This window comes from Ipomoea nil, unplaced genomic scaffold, assembly GCF_001879475.1.
Source record: "Ipomoea nil cultivar Tokyo-kokei standard unplaced genomic scaffold, Asagao_1.1 scaffold2921, whole genome shotgun sequence".
In the NCBI taxonomy this organism is placed as follows: domain Eukaryota; kingdom Viridiplantae; phylum Streptophyta; class Magnoliopsida; order Solanales; family Convolvulaceae; genus Ipomoea; species Ipomoea nil.
In genome coordinates this window covers 1,456,976-1,473,980 of record NW_017619349.1, presented here as the reverse complement: position 1 = coordinate 1,473,980, position 17,005 = coordinate 1,456,976, and the positions used below count along the sequence as shown (strand labels likewise).

General features: G+C 32.1%; 2 protein-coding genes across 2 annotated transcripts; one reads left to right on the top strand and one right to left on the bottom strand.

Moving 5' to 3' along the window:
- The first annotated feature begins 405 nt into the window (after positions 1 to 405).
- On the top strand, positions 406 to 4,302 carry LOC109161144 (intracellular ribonuclease LX-like). Its single transcript, XM_019309494.1, has 4 exons — positions 406 to 588; positions 844 to 999; positions 2,780 to 2,972; positions 3,872 to 4,302. Exons 1-4 carry the CDS (start codon positions 490 to 492, stop codon positions 4,129 to 4,131), a joined length of 708 nt encoding a protein of 235 aa, XP_019165039.1. The 5' UTR covers positions 406 to 489; the 3' UTR covers positions 4,132 to 4,302.
- Positions 4,303 to 6,051: 1,749 nt separating this feature from the next.
- Positions 6,052 to 9,653, bottom strand: LOC109160921 (methylecgonone reductase-like). Its single transcript, XM_019309183.1, has 4 exons — positions 9,290 to 9,653; positions 8,407 to 8,650; positions 6,980 to 7,162; positions 6,052 to 6,361 (listed from the first exon to the last, which is right to left on the bottom strand). The coding sequence occupies exons 1-4, from the start codon at positions 9,607 to 9,609 to the stop codon at positions 6,131 to 6,133; spliced, it is 978 nt and encodes a 325-aa protein (XP_019164728.1). The 5' UTR covers positions 9,610 to 9,653; the 3' UTR covers positions 6,052 to 6,130.
- Positions 9,654 to 17,005: the final 7,352 nt, after the last annotated feature.

Genomic DNA, 17,005 nt, shown 5'->3' with positions numbered 1-17,005 from the left:
TATTCCGAATTAAATATGGAAAAGTTCATAGTTCAAAAGTAATTAAAATTTATATCTAGTGAGACAAAAAGTTAGAAATGCTATTATAATCAAATATTAGAAGAATTATTATATGACTTTTGAAATAAAAACTAATTTTTAATCACGTTAAACTAGCATATATTAGTAGGAAATTATTTTTTTTCTTGGATATAATAACGCAACTCATTTAAAGAAAAAGTTAGCCTGTCAAATACATCCACCCTAAGGTCACAAAGCATAAATTGTTTTTGAAGTATGGCACCCTATAAAATTTCGATATATACTCCGATCCGTACAATATTAATTACAATAAAAATTATAGGTTTACGTAAAAGCATCATGGCATATCCCTTAAAGAAATTGATAGGGAACCAACCACATGAAGCAAATGCTTACTATATATATGGATATATCATCTTATAATTGAATTAGCAATCCCCACACCTTAAAGAAAGTTGGAAAAGAAACATGAAGAAATCAACAACGTTGATCAAGCTTTTGGTTCTACAATGTCTGGTGGTCTTGTCTGCTTCACAACACTTTGATTTCTTCTACTTTGTTCAACAGGTATGTATGTATCGTGTATGTATTTTAGATTTTCAACTCCATACTCAGATTAATCCTTGTTTATACTGGACCGACCTAATTAATGGACAGCGTGCTGGTCATATTAATTATTTTTTTTTCATATATACGAGAGTTGTACTTAAGCTGGTCTTGTTAAATATTTAATAAAAAATCTATGATGTTTTAGTTTTAAATGCAATTGTAGTCATAATATATGAAAAAAAAAATTATTATTAATTTGTTTATGTTGTATAGTGGCCGGCATCATACTGCGATACGAGACGGAGTTGTTGTTATCCGACCACCGGAAAACCTGCGGAGGATTTCAGCATCCACGGCCTCTGGCCTAACTACCTTAGTGGCAAATGGCCTCAAAACTGTGATCGTCAAAGCTCTTTGGACGAATCACTGGTAAGTGGTAACAATTTATCTTACTATAGATTAAAATTTAGTAATTCAAAGCCTAAGCTGATAGTTTTACGAGCCCACTACTTCTGACGGGCTCTAAGAAACACGTAAACCACAGTCTCTAAGCAACGCGTAGACCACAATTTCCTTTGATAGGGTGACACCGCCCTCTCACGTGTGCCATGTGCGAGCCGACTATTTCTAACGGGCTCTAAGTAACACGTGAATCATAGTCTCTTTTTATTAGGTGACGCTGCCCCTCACGTGTGCGAGTCGGTTACTTTTGACGGGTTCCAAGTAACCCGTGAATTGAACCATATGACCTTTGATATGATGTTGACTCTAATACCAAATTAAAGTATGTGTTCAGTTTCAATTAAAAAATTAAGCTAATAGTTGAATTGCACATTTATGTTTATTGCGATAGACATTATTTTTGCTAGCCAATGATATCTAAGCCTAACTGGTCAGTTTTGTTTGTTAGACACTATGGCCGGCCATTAATTATCTTGACTTCATGCTATTGTTTTCCTCTCCAACAATATATCTGACTAATTCTACATACGCAATCTAATGCTCAACCACCCAAAAAAAAATAAAATACAATATATATTTGAGAAGTACTAAATTTCAACAACTATTTAACTATTTCGTAATCAAGTGTCATTAATTAATCTGTGACTTTAAGAAAAATAGCATACATTATTTAATTTTCATCTCCGTCCTAAGATATATGTAAAAGGACAGTTTTATTAAGAAAAAGCTTGATATTGACACTAAGCCAATAGATAAAGTTACAAATTCAATCATCAACGTAACTCCTTAACCGAAAAAAATGTTATACAATTTAAAGGAATTTTGACAAAAGTAAGGTCAATAAAAAAGATTATATTGCCTTAGTAAATAACTAAATATAGTTTGTCCACAATTCACGTGTGATGTCATTTCACCTTTATTATGATAAATTAGCACTAGTAACATGTTAAGATCAAATGCTTACTATTATATTACACCAAAAGCTATTGCTTGTAGTGAAGACGCAACTTTAATTTTTATATTGTCACATTTTTAAGAGTCAAGGTGTTTGACTTGACCATTCAAGCTTTTGTCAAATAATTCTCCTAGCTAGCCACCTGAAGCTGGACTTGACCCTTCATTGGCCTCTGCCCAACAATACATGATGTCATTTCGAGTGTGTTTGGTAAATAACTGTTAGCTGATTGAGTTAGTGGGCTTGACTAGTTGATAGCATTAGCTGGTTGTAGAAAGATGTTTGGTAAATTAGTTGTTAGCTAATAGCTTATTACATGCAAAATGATTTTCTAAAAAAAAAAATTGTTCGAAAAAAGTGTTTTTAGCAGCTTTTTGAATTTTAGCGCTTTGGAGCAATAAGTTGTTACAAAAAACTAATTAATAATCAAACACTTGTATTGACTGTTAACCAAGTCAAACAACTAATAGTTGTCAAATAAATCAAAAATGACTGATAATTAAGCTAACTATGTTACTAAACAAGACTTTCATTAGTAACGGCAGAAGCGATGCGTGAGAATGATTGCTTAATATATATTCACACACTCAAGCATCTTAACATTTTTTTTTTTTTTTGGTCAAGCCATGAGGTGTCCTGAGCAGGTGCGAACTAGACATCTTAACATTTGTTGTATAGTGTATATATTGCAGGCAATTGTGATATGATGCATCTTAAATGTGTTAAACTATTAATTAATTAAAACTAATTAGTTAGGTAATTAATGTTGAAGTGATTGGTATATATGTGCAGGTCTCAGATCTGATAAGCAGAATGGAGAGAGATTGGCCGTCACTTGCCTGCCCAAGCAGCGACGGCGTAAGGTTTTGGAGCCATGAATGGGAGAAACATGGAACATGTTCTGGCCTTAACCAACATGACTATTTCCAAAAAGCTCTCCAATTCAAAACTAAAGCAAATCTTCTCCAAAACCTTAAGAATGCAGGTATATACATATATGTCATCTCCTTATATACCCTTCAATATCATCTCAATAATCCTATTTCCAATACCACTAAGCCAAAAACTATATCTCATAACGAAGGCACAACTTTATTTCACCAGCATATTTTCGAGAGATAGGGTGCTAGACTTGACCCTTTACCATACTCCGCCCAACGATTCCCCAGCTATCAATTGTTGGACTTGACCATTTACCGGCCTCCACCCAACATCTAATCCTACATTATTAGGCAAATTACACTGTGGACCAAGGTCCACATTGTAAGATGGACCACTGACATAAAAATATAAAATACATTTTAATACACTGAACGTACATTATTTGAATACTGAATGTTCATTACTTGGTATACTACCAAATAATGAACCTTTAATACTCAAGTAATGTACCTTCAAATAATGAATCTACAATACACAAATAATGTACATTCAATATATTAAAAATGTACCTTATGGAGTTAATCAACATTTTGGTCCCTCAATTATTTCCCAACTGTCAATGTAGTCTCTAGTTTTCAATTTCAACCAATTCAATCATCGAATTGTTTAAAATTTCGTCAATTAAACCATTTCAGGGATCAAATTGGTGATTTTCATATTTTTAAAATTTCGTCAATTTAATCACTAAAAATAATTTAATTGACGAAATTTTAAACAATTCAATGATCAAATTAATTGGAATTGAAAACTACAGGCAACATTAATAGTTCGAAAACAATTGAGAAACTAAAATATTGATTTTTCTGTACCTTATGTTTGCAGTCCACATTACTGAGCAGACCATGATTCATGATATAATGATTTACATTATTAGGGGTAGTGCAATATAATGTGCATTAATTAATAAATACCATATAATAACCCAATATTGTTTTGTTATAGGAATTGAACCTCGGGAGGGAGAACATTACACAATAGAGGAAATAAAAAGTGCGATTGAGGAAGGAGTTGGGTTCAGTCCATTCATAGAGTGCAATGTTGATCCAATGGGGAACCGCCAGGTGTACCAGGTTTACCTTTGTGTGGACTCTTCTGCAGAAAATTTCATTGACTGCCCAATTCTGCCACGTGGAGGAAGATGTGGTTCCAAGATTGAATTTCCACCTTTCTCATCATCCCCATCTTCCCATGATGAATTTTAAGAATTAATTAACTTCATTGTATTATTATTCTTTTTCGGATTCTTGATTTGGCCTTTTGGTGATAATAACTTGATGTTGTTTTTCTTTGTTTGTAACTTGAAGGAATAAATTGTGTATACATGAAACAAAACATGTTTATATGAATATATTTTAAGAAAAATCATTGATTTTCTAATTCCAGAAACATTGTTTGTGGTAAAACTTATTAATTAAGTGTTGCATTGATGGCTTAGGGTAGTGGTTTGTTGCCTAACTTGATATCACAATTATAGGGTACACACCTTCTTTCACTTTTATTAATGTTTTTTTTTTTTTTTTTTGGGATTGGATAGTGTTGCAAAAATCGCGCTTAGGAGCTAGGTGGCCAGCCGGTCACCTAGCGTATCACCATAATTGGTGGTCTAGGCGGCCGCCTAGTCGACGGATTAGCTATTGTTTATTGCTTTTTTTTTTTTTTTGTTTTGTTTTGTTTTTAGAGAATTATTTCATTCAAAATAACATTATTTTGAGTGAAATAACCTAAATTGTTCAAACTCTAACAGGGCGTTTGGTTGAAGGGAATTTAAATTTCCTTCCCACTTAATTCCCACCTAATTCCAAAGGCCACAAAATTTCCTTGTTTGGTTGAAAGGAATTGCAATTCCCCCATTTTCATGGAATTAAAATTCCGTGTCCCCCCTGGTATTTTAATTCCTGGGATTTTAGGAAGAAAAAAAGACAGTGATGAGTCAAAACTACCCCTCCCTTTTGTAACTTAAAATTAATGCCTAACAACAACAATAGACATTTTAGACTTTATACTACTTATTCCCTTTCAATTCTCATGTATACCAAACATTGGAATTGAAATTCTCAGTAATTCTATTCCCGTAAACCAAACACTGGAATTTAAATTCCCACTTTATTCCCAGTAATTCATCTCTCATGGAATTGCAATTCCTTTCCCACGTAATTCCCCCTCTCCAACCAAACAGCCTGTAATGGGTTATTTGGTTCACGGAATAGGCCTGAAATGGCATAGCATTCCCAGTAATAGGCACATTCCTCTGTTTAGTAACCACTTGTATTCCCAGGAATGACCTATTCCCCTTGCAAGGTGAATAGAGATTCCTGGGCCCCCCTAGTATTAGGCTATTCCCGAGTTCTCAGGAATAGCCTACAGTTTCTACTTCCTATTTTACCCCCCAATTAAATTTATTTCCTATTCCACCACCGCTACCACCATCACTATTGTCACCGCCGTCGTCGCCGCTACTACCACCAGCACTGCCACCAACATCACCACCACCACCACCACCACCACCGCCACCATCGTCGCCGCTACCGCCACCAGCACCGCCTCCACCACCATCCCACTAGCACCAGACGATCAATTAAAAACCGGTAGATTAAGAGCTTCTCTTCTTTTCCAAAGTCCGAGCATAATATACTGTGTTTACCGGTTGAGAGCGTTCCGGCCTCGTCACCGGCAATTAACGCTTTTAAGGTAGTGTTTTTATAAACACGGCACAGAGTTCTGTTCCTATCTATTTCAAATTCCTGGTGTTCCGTCGTAGCACTTCAAATTCCTGGTGTTCCGTCGTAGCACACCACCTTCCTGTTCAAACTTCTCGTTGGCATTGTTACAGCTTAAATAATTCTCCAACACCTCTCTCTATTGCTTGTCTTCTCCCTTACTTTATTACATACCATTATATCTATTGCACTCATGAAACGAGAACGAGACAACGATTCATGCAAGGAATTGAAACACCTTAATTTACAACAAATACATAATAAAAGCATGGAAAAAAACGAAAATCTTAATTGCTATTTAGCTCCAACTTTTGTTCCCAACAAAATCATAATCTCTTTATTTAAGACATTGAAAATAAAAGTTGAGAATACAAGCTAGCTTTCTTAGAATATCAATAATGATATGATGAAAGTTGATGTACTCCAACTTAATTATTAGCACACTCATCAACATAATATATATCTTCCAATCATAGTTGCTTAATTATATATCCCCATCCCACAATTCCTCAACAGATTTGTATGGTCCATTTGAATGAACAAACAGCTCTCCTTTAAATCCTCTGCACTGTGGTAGTTGTTCAATCTTAACAATTTCTTCATCATTCAGTTCACACTCATCATCAAAGATATGAAGGTTTTCCTTCATCCTTTCTTTGTTAAAACTCCTCACAATCACACTTGCTCCTTGTTGATATACCCATCTCAACGCGACCTACACCCCAAGGGTATATATATATTATTGAGGTTTAAAAATATCAAAATTATATAAATAATATATTATATATATTCCATAGAAATGATATTGAGAATTAAAGCATATCTCACATCTCAACCAAAAGACTAAGTTGATAGTTGGATTGTATATTTATGTTTATATTTATGTTTATATATATATATATATATATATATATATATATATATATATATATATATATATATACTCGGTAAGATTTTTCCCTATAATATATTATATATTGTGGACCTTAATTATGTGGTGTGAGTGGACTAGGCCCATTAAATAGTTTGGTTGGACTGGACATCTAGGGCTAGTCTGTATTTCACCTCTATGCCTATATATAAGTCTGTATTTATGGGATACAGAACATGCATTATATATTTATATAGCACCATAAGTTATGGTAGTCATACTGCTCAGAACAACAACACAAAATAGTTAACACGCACTCTGTAGGTCTAGATAACACAACAAGATCCACATTACTTCCGCTCCCATTACTACAGGGTTAGGTTTCTGGTAGATTCTATTCAATATCGTTATAGTATATTTAGATGTAAGTATCTAACATACTCAAGATTAAGAAGTATTTACCTGCGCAACGGTGTGGTGCTTAGCTTGTGCAATATCCTTAAGTAGGGGGATTTCCAATATCCCATGGGAGCCCCAAAAGCCAGCACCTAAATTCCCTAGAGGACTCCATGCGCTAACATGAATTCCTTTTTCTCCGCAGAACTTTAATAGGCCTCCTTGCTGCCATGTAACACTCATCTCTACCTGCCAAAAATATATAGTACATTCACTTTGATTTGTTTTCTATACCAATAAAATGGGCAATCGGTAAGAGTTTTTCTACACAATTTTTTTTAGGGAAAATGACATTTTTTCATTGAATTATACGTTTATAGTGTTTTTATCGGTTGAATTATTCATATATTCACATCAGTCTCCTCAATTATTTTAAAGGTTGCGATTTCCCCCCTTTTATGCATGTAAAATGAACATTTTTATCCTTAAAAATAATGACAAAATAAATATTTCATTTATTTTTTCTATGTGATAATCAAAATAAATGCAAAAAATAAAAAATAAAAACAAATACTATTTACAAATATTATAATTATAATTTTAAACTAATGCTAGCTAGTAACAAAATTAAGAGTTAAACACAAATATTTCATTAATGCTAATTTAGCATTAATGAATTATGTGTTTAAGTCTTAATTATGTTACTAGCATTAGCTTAAATTTATCTAAAAACATAATTAGTGTGAATGAAGGTTATACCCTTCATTTATGCCTGTGTTTTTCGTTAAGTTTTTTTTTTAGATACATTATGCTATAAAAGTTGTACTATATAGTATTTTCGACAAACATACCCCTACCGTTATAACTTCCATTATCTTTTCCACTATTGTTACTATGCACATGCATCCACCATATATTTTCTTATATTCTTCAATAATAATAATAATAATAATAATAATAATAATAATAATAATAATAATAATAATAATAATATACACATTATATATTTGGGTTATATATTAGTTATTTCCTAAAATATAAATATCAAATTTATAAAAATATTTTACATTATTATTATTTACAATAATTTAAATATCTAAAATCTAAATAAATTTAAAATTTTAATATAAAGTACTAATATTGGACACCTATTTTTTGCGCATCCCGCATAAAAAATACATGTAATCATAATATTTGCAAATATTGTTTTTTTTTTTTTTTAATTCTGATTCTCACATAAGTAGTAATTTGTTAGAAAATAAAAATAAATAAAATGCTATACCTACATTGCCCTTATTTTTAAGGGAAAAAATATCCGTTTAACAAAAGGAAGAGAAAATCACCACTTTTAAAAGAATTGAGGAGCTAATATGACTACATCAATAATTCAGGGTGAAAGAATAACATATAATTCAGAGGGAAAAAGTATCATTTTTCAAGTCTTAATCCATTAAATATTACCTTTTGCCTATTCCAAATAAATAAATAAATACCTGATTAACAGCAGGAGGAATGGTAGCATTCTGGAGGAGTTTAGAAATCTTAGTGGAAGTGAAGTTAGACACACCAATGGACTTAGCCAAGCCCAAGTTGTGACACTCTTCCATCCCTTCCCATGTCCCTTTCATGTCAAAAGGAATGATGTTTTCTGTTTTAATCTCCAAGCTCTCTTTGGCATCCTTCATTCTTAGTGGCCAATGAACTAAATATAAATCCACATAATCTAGTCCCAACCTCCTACATATTACAAGAAAGAGTTAATATCATCTGGGATCTTCCGAGTATAGTGTTTTGTCACGTTTAGTTCTAAACTTTCTAATTGACCACTCTTGGTCTTTCGACATTCAAATTGTTACCATTTGTGATCCAAGTTAACCACAACTCTACTGGTTAAAATTTAAAAGTTGAAAGACCAATGTGGTGAACAAAGATACAGATTGAACCCTGGCAGCCGAGTTACACCAATGTGGTGAGCTCTTCTGGATACCAGACATTGGTCCTCCCACCTAATAGGTGTATGAGATACTGTGCTATCATCGGGTTAGGGTGTTACAGCCCTTAGGGGTAAGAAAATTTTGCTTTTATGGGCAAAAAAGTTAATGTATCTATTATATGTTTAAATCCTAAACCGAAAGAGTCCTCACCTCCTACTATTGAGGATTGTGAGAAGAATAAGTCAATCCAAAGACTTAGATCTTCTCCCATTGACAATTCAAATCCAGATATTTATTAAATCATTACATCCACACTCCACCTTTTAGGAGTAGATGTAGTAGAACTCTTCAAATAACATAGGATTAAATATTATGTAACATAACATTCAAATGCAACCTTAATATTAATTAATGAAAAGCTTCAAAAGCAAAAAGTACATACCCCAGCGATCTCTTGAGTGCCGGAAGGACAAGATGACGGTCCGTTTCGGTGATCCAAAGCTTAGAAGTGATGAAGAGTTGGTCGCGGCCGGAAACAAGGCCGCGTTGGATTGCAGCGGCCACCGCACGGCCGAGGGCCTCCTCGGAGCCGTAGGCGGCGGCGGTGTCAAAGTGACGGTAGCCGATCTCAATGGCATGAATCAGAGATGATACCAACTCGTCCTGGTGGGGAAATGAGTGAAACCCAGTTCCCATGGCTAAAACAGGCATTTCATGGCCGGAGTTAAGCTTCACTTTTGGGACTTCAATCACTCCCTCCATATCTGATCTTCTAATCTAAATGAGAATTATGTATGCTTCTTAATTGTTTATAAGAATGTGTTGATTTTCAGATGGATGAATATATGCATATATATATATATATATATATATATATATATATATATATATATATATATATATATATATATATATATATATATATATATATATATATATATATATATATATATATAGCCAACAATAGTTATGCTGTGCATACGGATGCTAAAACGACGACGTTTTATTTAAAAACGCGCGTCTCCCCTTTAAAAAAAATCCAGGTTCGATTCCCAGCAACAACATTATATTGTTCATTCATTCTGGAATTATAGTTCATCGATTATGGAATTGTAGTTCATCGATTCTGAAATTTTAGTTTATAGATTATGGAATTTTAGTTCATTCATTCTGGAATTTTTAGTTCATAGATTAGATTATGGAATTATAGTTCATCGATTATGAAATTTTAGTTCATATGTTGTTGCTGGGAATCGAACCTGATTTTTTTTTTTTTTTTTTTTTTTAAGGAGAGACGCGCGTTTTATTAAAACGACGTCGTTTTTGCATGGTGCATACGGATGCACAGCATAATTTGCCAACAGCCAAGGTGATGACCACCGCGAAAAGGAGGTCCACTGTCAAGAGCTTGTTTGGTAAATGGATCTTTGGTAAATGGCGGATCCGCCAAACAAGGCCAATACCTCCAAACCGCTGTCCAATATTATTTAATGAAAGTTGCATGAACTTCTGTGAGAGCTCTGTCCAATATTATCACTTTATTCAACTTTTTCTACTTTGTTAATGACACTCGTATTTTTACCCGTACGTTGCACGAAATGGATTTGTTATAATATTTAAAAAATATTTGGATCAATATACAATTATATAAATTATAACAACAAATATTATATAGTGCAACCGATTAAGTTTTCTAATAGATATTATCCTTTATTGAATTCCAGCAAATAATTGTCCAATTACAGATTATTACAGGGCGTTTGGTTGGAGGGATTTTAAATTCCCTTCCCACTTAATTCCCACCTAATTCCAAAGGCCATTAAATTCCGTAGTTTGGTTGGAGGGAATTGCAATTCTATGGAATTGCAATTCCCCAATTTTCATGGAATTAAAATCCCATGTCCCCCCTGGGATTTTAATTCCTGGCAAAAAAAAATAGTGATGAGTCAAAACTACCCCTTCATTTTTTAACCTAAAATTAATGTCTAACAACAATAATGAACATTTTTGACTTTATACTACTTATTCCCTTTCAATTCCCATGTATACCAAACATTGGAATTAAAATTCCCAGTAATTCTATTCCTATCAACCAAACTCTGGAATTTAAATTCCACTTTATTCCCAGTAAATCACCTCCCATGGAATTACAATTCCTTTCCCACATAATTTCCCCCCTCCAACCAAACGCCCTGTCTATAGAAAATAAAACGGAAAAGGATCCCTAATTGACTAAAAATGAAAAAAGGGAAATATTATTGATTATTATATTCCTTAATAAGTGTTAGTGATTATTATTCTTTTTCTATTGAATGATTATTATTATTCCTTAATAAGTATTATAATTTCCTAATTGGCTGATTATTATTATTCCTTAAGTATTACTGATATATTATTATTTATTTTCTATTGAGTGATTATTATTATTCCTTAATAATAAGTATTGGTATTCAAAAAAAAAGTATTGGTATTCCCTAACAGGGCGTTTGGTTGGAGGGGGGAATTATATATGTGGGAAAGAAATTGTAATTCCATGGGAGTTGAATTACTAGGATAAAGTGAGAATTTAAATTCCAGTGTTTGGTTGACAGGAATAGAATTATTGGAAATTTCAATTCCAATATTTGGTATACATGGGAATTGAAGGGGAATAAGTAGTATAAAGTCAAAAATGTCCATTATTGTTGTTAGACATTAATTTTAAGTTAAAAAAAAAAGGGGTAATTTTGACTCATCACTATTTTTTTCTCAAGAATTAAAATCTCAGGGGGACATGGGATTTTAATTCCATAATGACTAATGATTATTATTCCTTAAAGAACTATTATCAATTATTATTCCTTTTCTATTGAATGATTATTATTATTTCTTAATTAATTAATTATTATGAATTCCTTAATAAGTATTACTGATTATTATTATACAAAAGAAAACGAAAATCACTTAATAAGTATTATTTATTTTTTATATTGAATGATTATTTATTCCTTAATAAGTATTATTATTCCCTAATTGACTTATTATTATTATTCTGTAATATGTATTACTGATTATTATTATTTTTTCTATTGAATGATTATTATTATTCCTTAATACGTATTATTATATTAGTATTTTTTATGCGAGATGCGCAAAAAATAGGTGCCAAATATTAATACATTATATTAAAATTTTAAATTTATCTAGATTTTAGATATTTAAATTATTTTAAATAATAATAATAATGTAAATCATTTTTATAAATTTGATATTTATATTTTATGTAATAATTAACATATAACTCAAATATATAATGTGTATATATTATTATTAATGAAGAAGATAAGAAAATATATGGTGGATGCATGTGCATGGTAACAATAGTGGAAAAGATAACGGAAGTTATAACGATAGGGGTATGTTTGTCCAAAATATTTTAATGTACAACCTTTATAGCATAATGTACAAAAAAAAAAAAACTTAACCGAAAAAACGGACATAAATCAGGGGTATAACTTTCATTCACACTTATTATGTTTTTAGATATTTTCTAATTGAATGATTATTATTATTCATTAATATGTATTACTGATTATTATTTCTTTTCTACTGAATGATTATTATTATTCATTAATATGTATTATTATTTCCTAATCGGCTGATGATTATTATTCCTTAATAAGTATTACTGATTATGTTTTTTATTGAATGATTATTATTATTATTATTATTATTATTATTATTATTATTATTATTTAATGAGTATTATTATTCCCAAATTGAGTAACTATTTTTATTCCTTAAGTAGTACTGATTATTTTTTTATTTAATGATTATTATTCCTTAATAAGTATTACTGATTATGTTTTTTATTGAATGATTATTATTATTATTCTTTAATGAGTATTATTATTCCCTAATTGACTAACTATTATTATTCCTTAATAAGTAGTACCGATTATTATACAAAAGGAAACAAAAATTACTTAAAAAGTATTACTTATTATTATTATTATTATTATTATTATTATTATTATTATTATTATTATTTATTTTCTATTATTTGGGCGGAAGTGTTTGAACGGAATTGCAATAAAGGAGAATTTTGTTTTTAATAATAGTATAGATTATACAACGGATAGGAAAACATAAAACAATATATTTTAATAGAAAGAGTTATTTTTTAGGAATTGGACGGGAGGTTAAAGTTCAGGATTTTGTTTTTTATATATATTATAGATTAGAATAGAATTGTATTACACTATTTTATAATATTAAAATATAAATTTTAACCTAGAATTATAGTACGAATAGGAAAGTAGAAAATAATATATTTTTATCTGAAAAGAGATGTTTTAGGAATTGGGCGGGAAGTTAAATATCAGGATTTTGTTTTTATATATAGTATAGAGTATAGATTAAGGAAATTTTGTGTTAATGATTTAATGTATTTATATTTTTTTTTTTACTCAATCAAATAAGAAATTATTATATCAAAATAATAATAATAATAATAATAATAATAATAATAGAAAATTGTAATTTATGCCCCCTCCATAATATGCTAATTATTAATGTCACTCCTAAATTAGTAAATTATTAGTGGTGTAAATGTTACCTCTCAATTTTCAAAACGGTACATATATTGCCATGCCGTACAAAGTTCATCTTCAACTTCATCCACAAACTTTCCAAGTCAAAGATTTATGGCATTCTAGTTGATTATCCCACATTTTGATTGCAGATTTAAGAGAGCAAAAACATAAATTGAAGAAATATGTGCGCAGATTGCTAAAAGGAATCACAAATTACTTTAAATTGGAGTGCAAAACCTAAATTTCTAATTTTACCTTTCATTTTAACACCAACGTAACGCCAAAGCTAACAGATGACCATTTTGGCTTAAAATTCAAAAGTACCACTTTGGGGAAATTAAAAGTCAAGGGACTAATTTGATAAAAGTGTAAATACCCAAAATGGTCCCTCGACTATAGCTAAATTCACAAATTGGTCCTCGATTTTCAATTTCAACCAATTAAGTCCTTGCAATTTTGACACGATTTGGTCCTCCATCTATTTGACCGTTCGTTGACCGTGATCGACAATCTCCAGAAGAACCTTCAGCTCTCGTCGGAGCATGTGGAAGCCTCCAGGATGACGTTGCACCGGTTCGGAAACACGTCGTCTTCTTCGCTCTGGTTCGAACTCAACTACATTGAATCCAAAGGGAGGATGAAGAAAGGCGACCGAATTTAGTAGATTGCTTTCGGCAGTGGATTCAAATGTAATAGTGCAGTCTGAAAATGCAACCGGAACCTTAAAAAACCGACGATGGACCATGAAATTACATATATATCCTCAAAAATCACAGTCAACAAACGGTCAAATAGACAGAGGACCAAATTGTGTTAAAATTACAAAGTTAAGGACTTAATTGGTTGAAATTGAAAGTCGAGGACCAATTTGTGAATTTAGCTATAGTCGAGGGACCATTTTTGGTATTTACTCTTGATAAAAGGCCATAGTCGGAAGACCATTTTGAAAATTAACTCTTTTATATAATAATATTAAAATAACTTTTGTCAAGTCTCATTAATTGAATCAGACACATAAAATGGGACGAAGGGAGTAACATATAATGGATACAAGATGCTAATTTTCAAATTACTAATAACCATGAACATAATAATAAAAGTAATCACAAATGGACATGGACATCATCTATGGAGAAGTGCACTCTATTCATTGAGTTTTATTATTATTTTTTTTTTTTTTTGGGTATACAATAGAGTCCTTCAATCAATGTTTGAGAATAATGTGTCTGAATGTACTCTGTTTTTACACTTACTACTTGTACACATGATCTAATTTGGTAACACATATACAAGAAGTGTACTTGTATTGTTTGTAAATACTTAACACCTGCTAAAAACAATTACAATAGAGTTTTTGGGGTAGGTGTTTTCCTTGGGTAGAGGGAGAGAGTGTGAGGTGGAGAGAGAAGGAAAGAGATAGAAGAAAAACGGATGGAGATTTTTACACTTTTAGTTTCAAGATTATGGTGTCACTAACAATTTTAATCCATGACTTTTAAAATTTGTAGAATTAGTTAATGACTATGACTTTCTTAGCAAATTTGGTCATTTCGGTGCATTTTTCATTTAATTTTGCAGAAAAATTTTACTCCTATTTTAGCATGGGAGTAAATTTGCCAAAATGTGGAGTAAAATGACTTTCTTTTACCCATGTTAAAATGTGGAGTAAAATTTTCTGGCAAAAATAGAACGAAAAATACACCGAAAGGATCAAATTTGCTAAGAAAGTCATAGTCGTGGACCAATTCTAAAAATTTTAAATGTCGTAGATCAAAGTTGTTAGTGACATCATAGTCGTGATACCAAAAGTGTAAAAAACTCAAAACGGATGCCCATGAATTAGGTTTTTTGTGGGGTTAATATGTTTAGAAGGTTGGTGGCTTCGGGCTTTGACACGTGTCTCAAATTTTTTTAATAGTTTTTTTCTTACTTTTTGTTTTTCTTTTTTTTAATATTTTAAAATTTTGAATTCTATTTTTAAAATTAATACAACCACATGCATTGTAAATAGTTGTGGCTGTCACTAAGCGGCCACCACTATCTGTGAAAGAAAACATCTATGGTTGTCTAAAGAAATTGAATGTCTTTTAGATGGGCATGGTCGTCGTCATTATAAACATTTATGGCGGTTGCCGGACAGCCACTGTTGTCTACGAAAGAGGATAGCCATGGCTCTGTCACTTAATGACTATGGATGTTATTGTAGATAGTCGTGGTTGTCATCATACATCCACCATTGTTTGAGAAAGAAGACAACCATGACAGTCTAAAAAAAAAAATTAAATTTTTGAAACGGCTATGGCTATCTCATCAGATGGCCATGGGTGTCATTGTAGACAATTTTGGTTGTATTAATTAAAAAAAGAAGTCAAATATTTTTTAAAAAAATATAAAAACTAAAAAAAAAAAAAAAAAAAAAAAAGAGACACATGTCAACACAAAAAACAAAAACATGCTACACAGGTTAATTTAAAATTCAATTGAATATTTTAACCAGTTTAAGGAATTTGAACGGAAATTTGTTTTTCTTTATACTTAGAATGCTCAATTACACTATACGTTTGACTTAAGGGTGAATTTAACCCTTTTTCCTAAAACAAAATACTCTTTCTTATATAGTCACATAAGATTTACTCTTATAAAATAGGCTCCCCACTTACCATTCGCTTCCAGTAAAAAACATTAACATCATTAATGATGTGTTTTCTTTTTGTTCTTTTTAATAGAGACGGAGGGGTTCAGCCCCAAAAGCAAACTACTCGGCCAGCACCATTGATGATGTGTTGTTGAGTGCTGACAGCCATAAAATTGATATTGCAATTCCATGTCATCTTATATATTTTTTGTACTCATTAAAATAAATTAGTATTAAACAATATATACTTTGACTGATGTTACTCAGTTTCAACGCCTCCTTAGACCCTTACAGTATTTGGTGATTACGCGTCTGGATATGACGTTTGCGGTTAATCGGCTGTTGCAGTTCATGCAGGCGCCGACGAAACATCACTGGCAGGCTGCTAAGCGGCTACTTCGTTATTTCAAAGGAACCGTCTGTCATGGCTTGTTCCTCCGGGTTGGACAACCATTGTCGCTGCGTGTGTTTACTGATTCTGATTGGGGAGGCTGCACCACTGCCAGCCGGTCCACTACCACGTACTTAGTGTATCTAGGTGGTAATCTCGTTTCCTGGAAATTCGTTCGTCAGAAGTCTGTCTCTCGCTCATCGACAAATGCTGAATATCGTGCCATGGCGAGTGCAGCAGCTGAAGTACTTTGGGTTAAGCATCTGTTGTTCGAACTCAGGTTGAGTTTGGTTAAACCGCCGGTGATATTTTGTAACAACCTCAGCGCCACATACGTTTGTAAAAATCCTGTTTTTCACTCACCCATGAAACATCTGGCACTAGATTACTTCTTTGTTCGGGATTTGGTCGCTAATGGTACGCTGGTTGTGCAGCATGTCCCGTTTTCTGCTCAGCTTGCTGATCTACTTATCAAGCCGCTTGGTAGTCGCCAGTTCCTCCAGCTTCGGTCTAAGATTGGAGTCTCCGACGGATCCCCCATCTTGCGGGGGCGTGTTA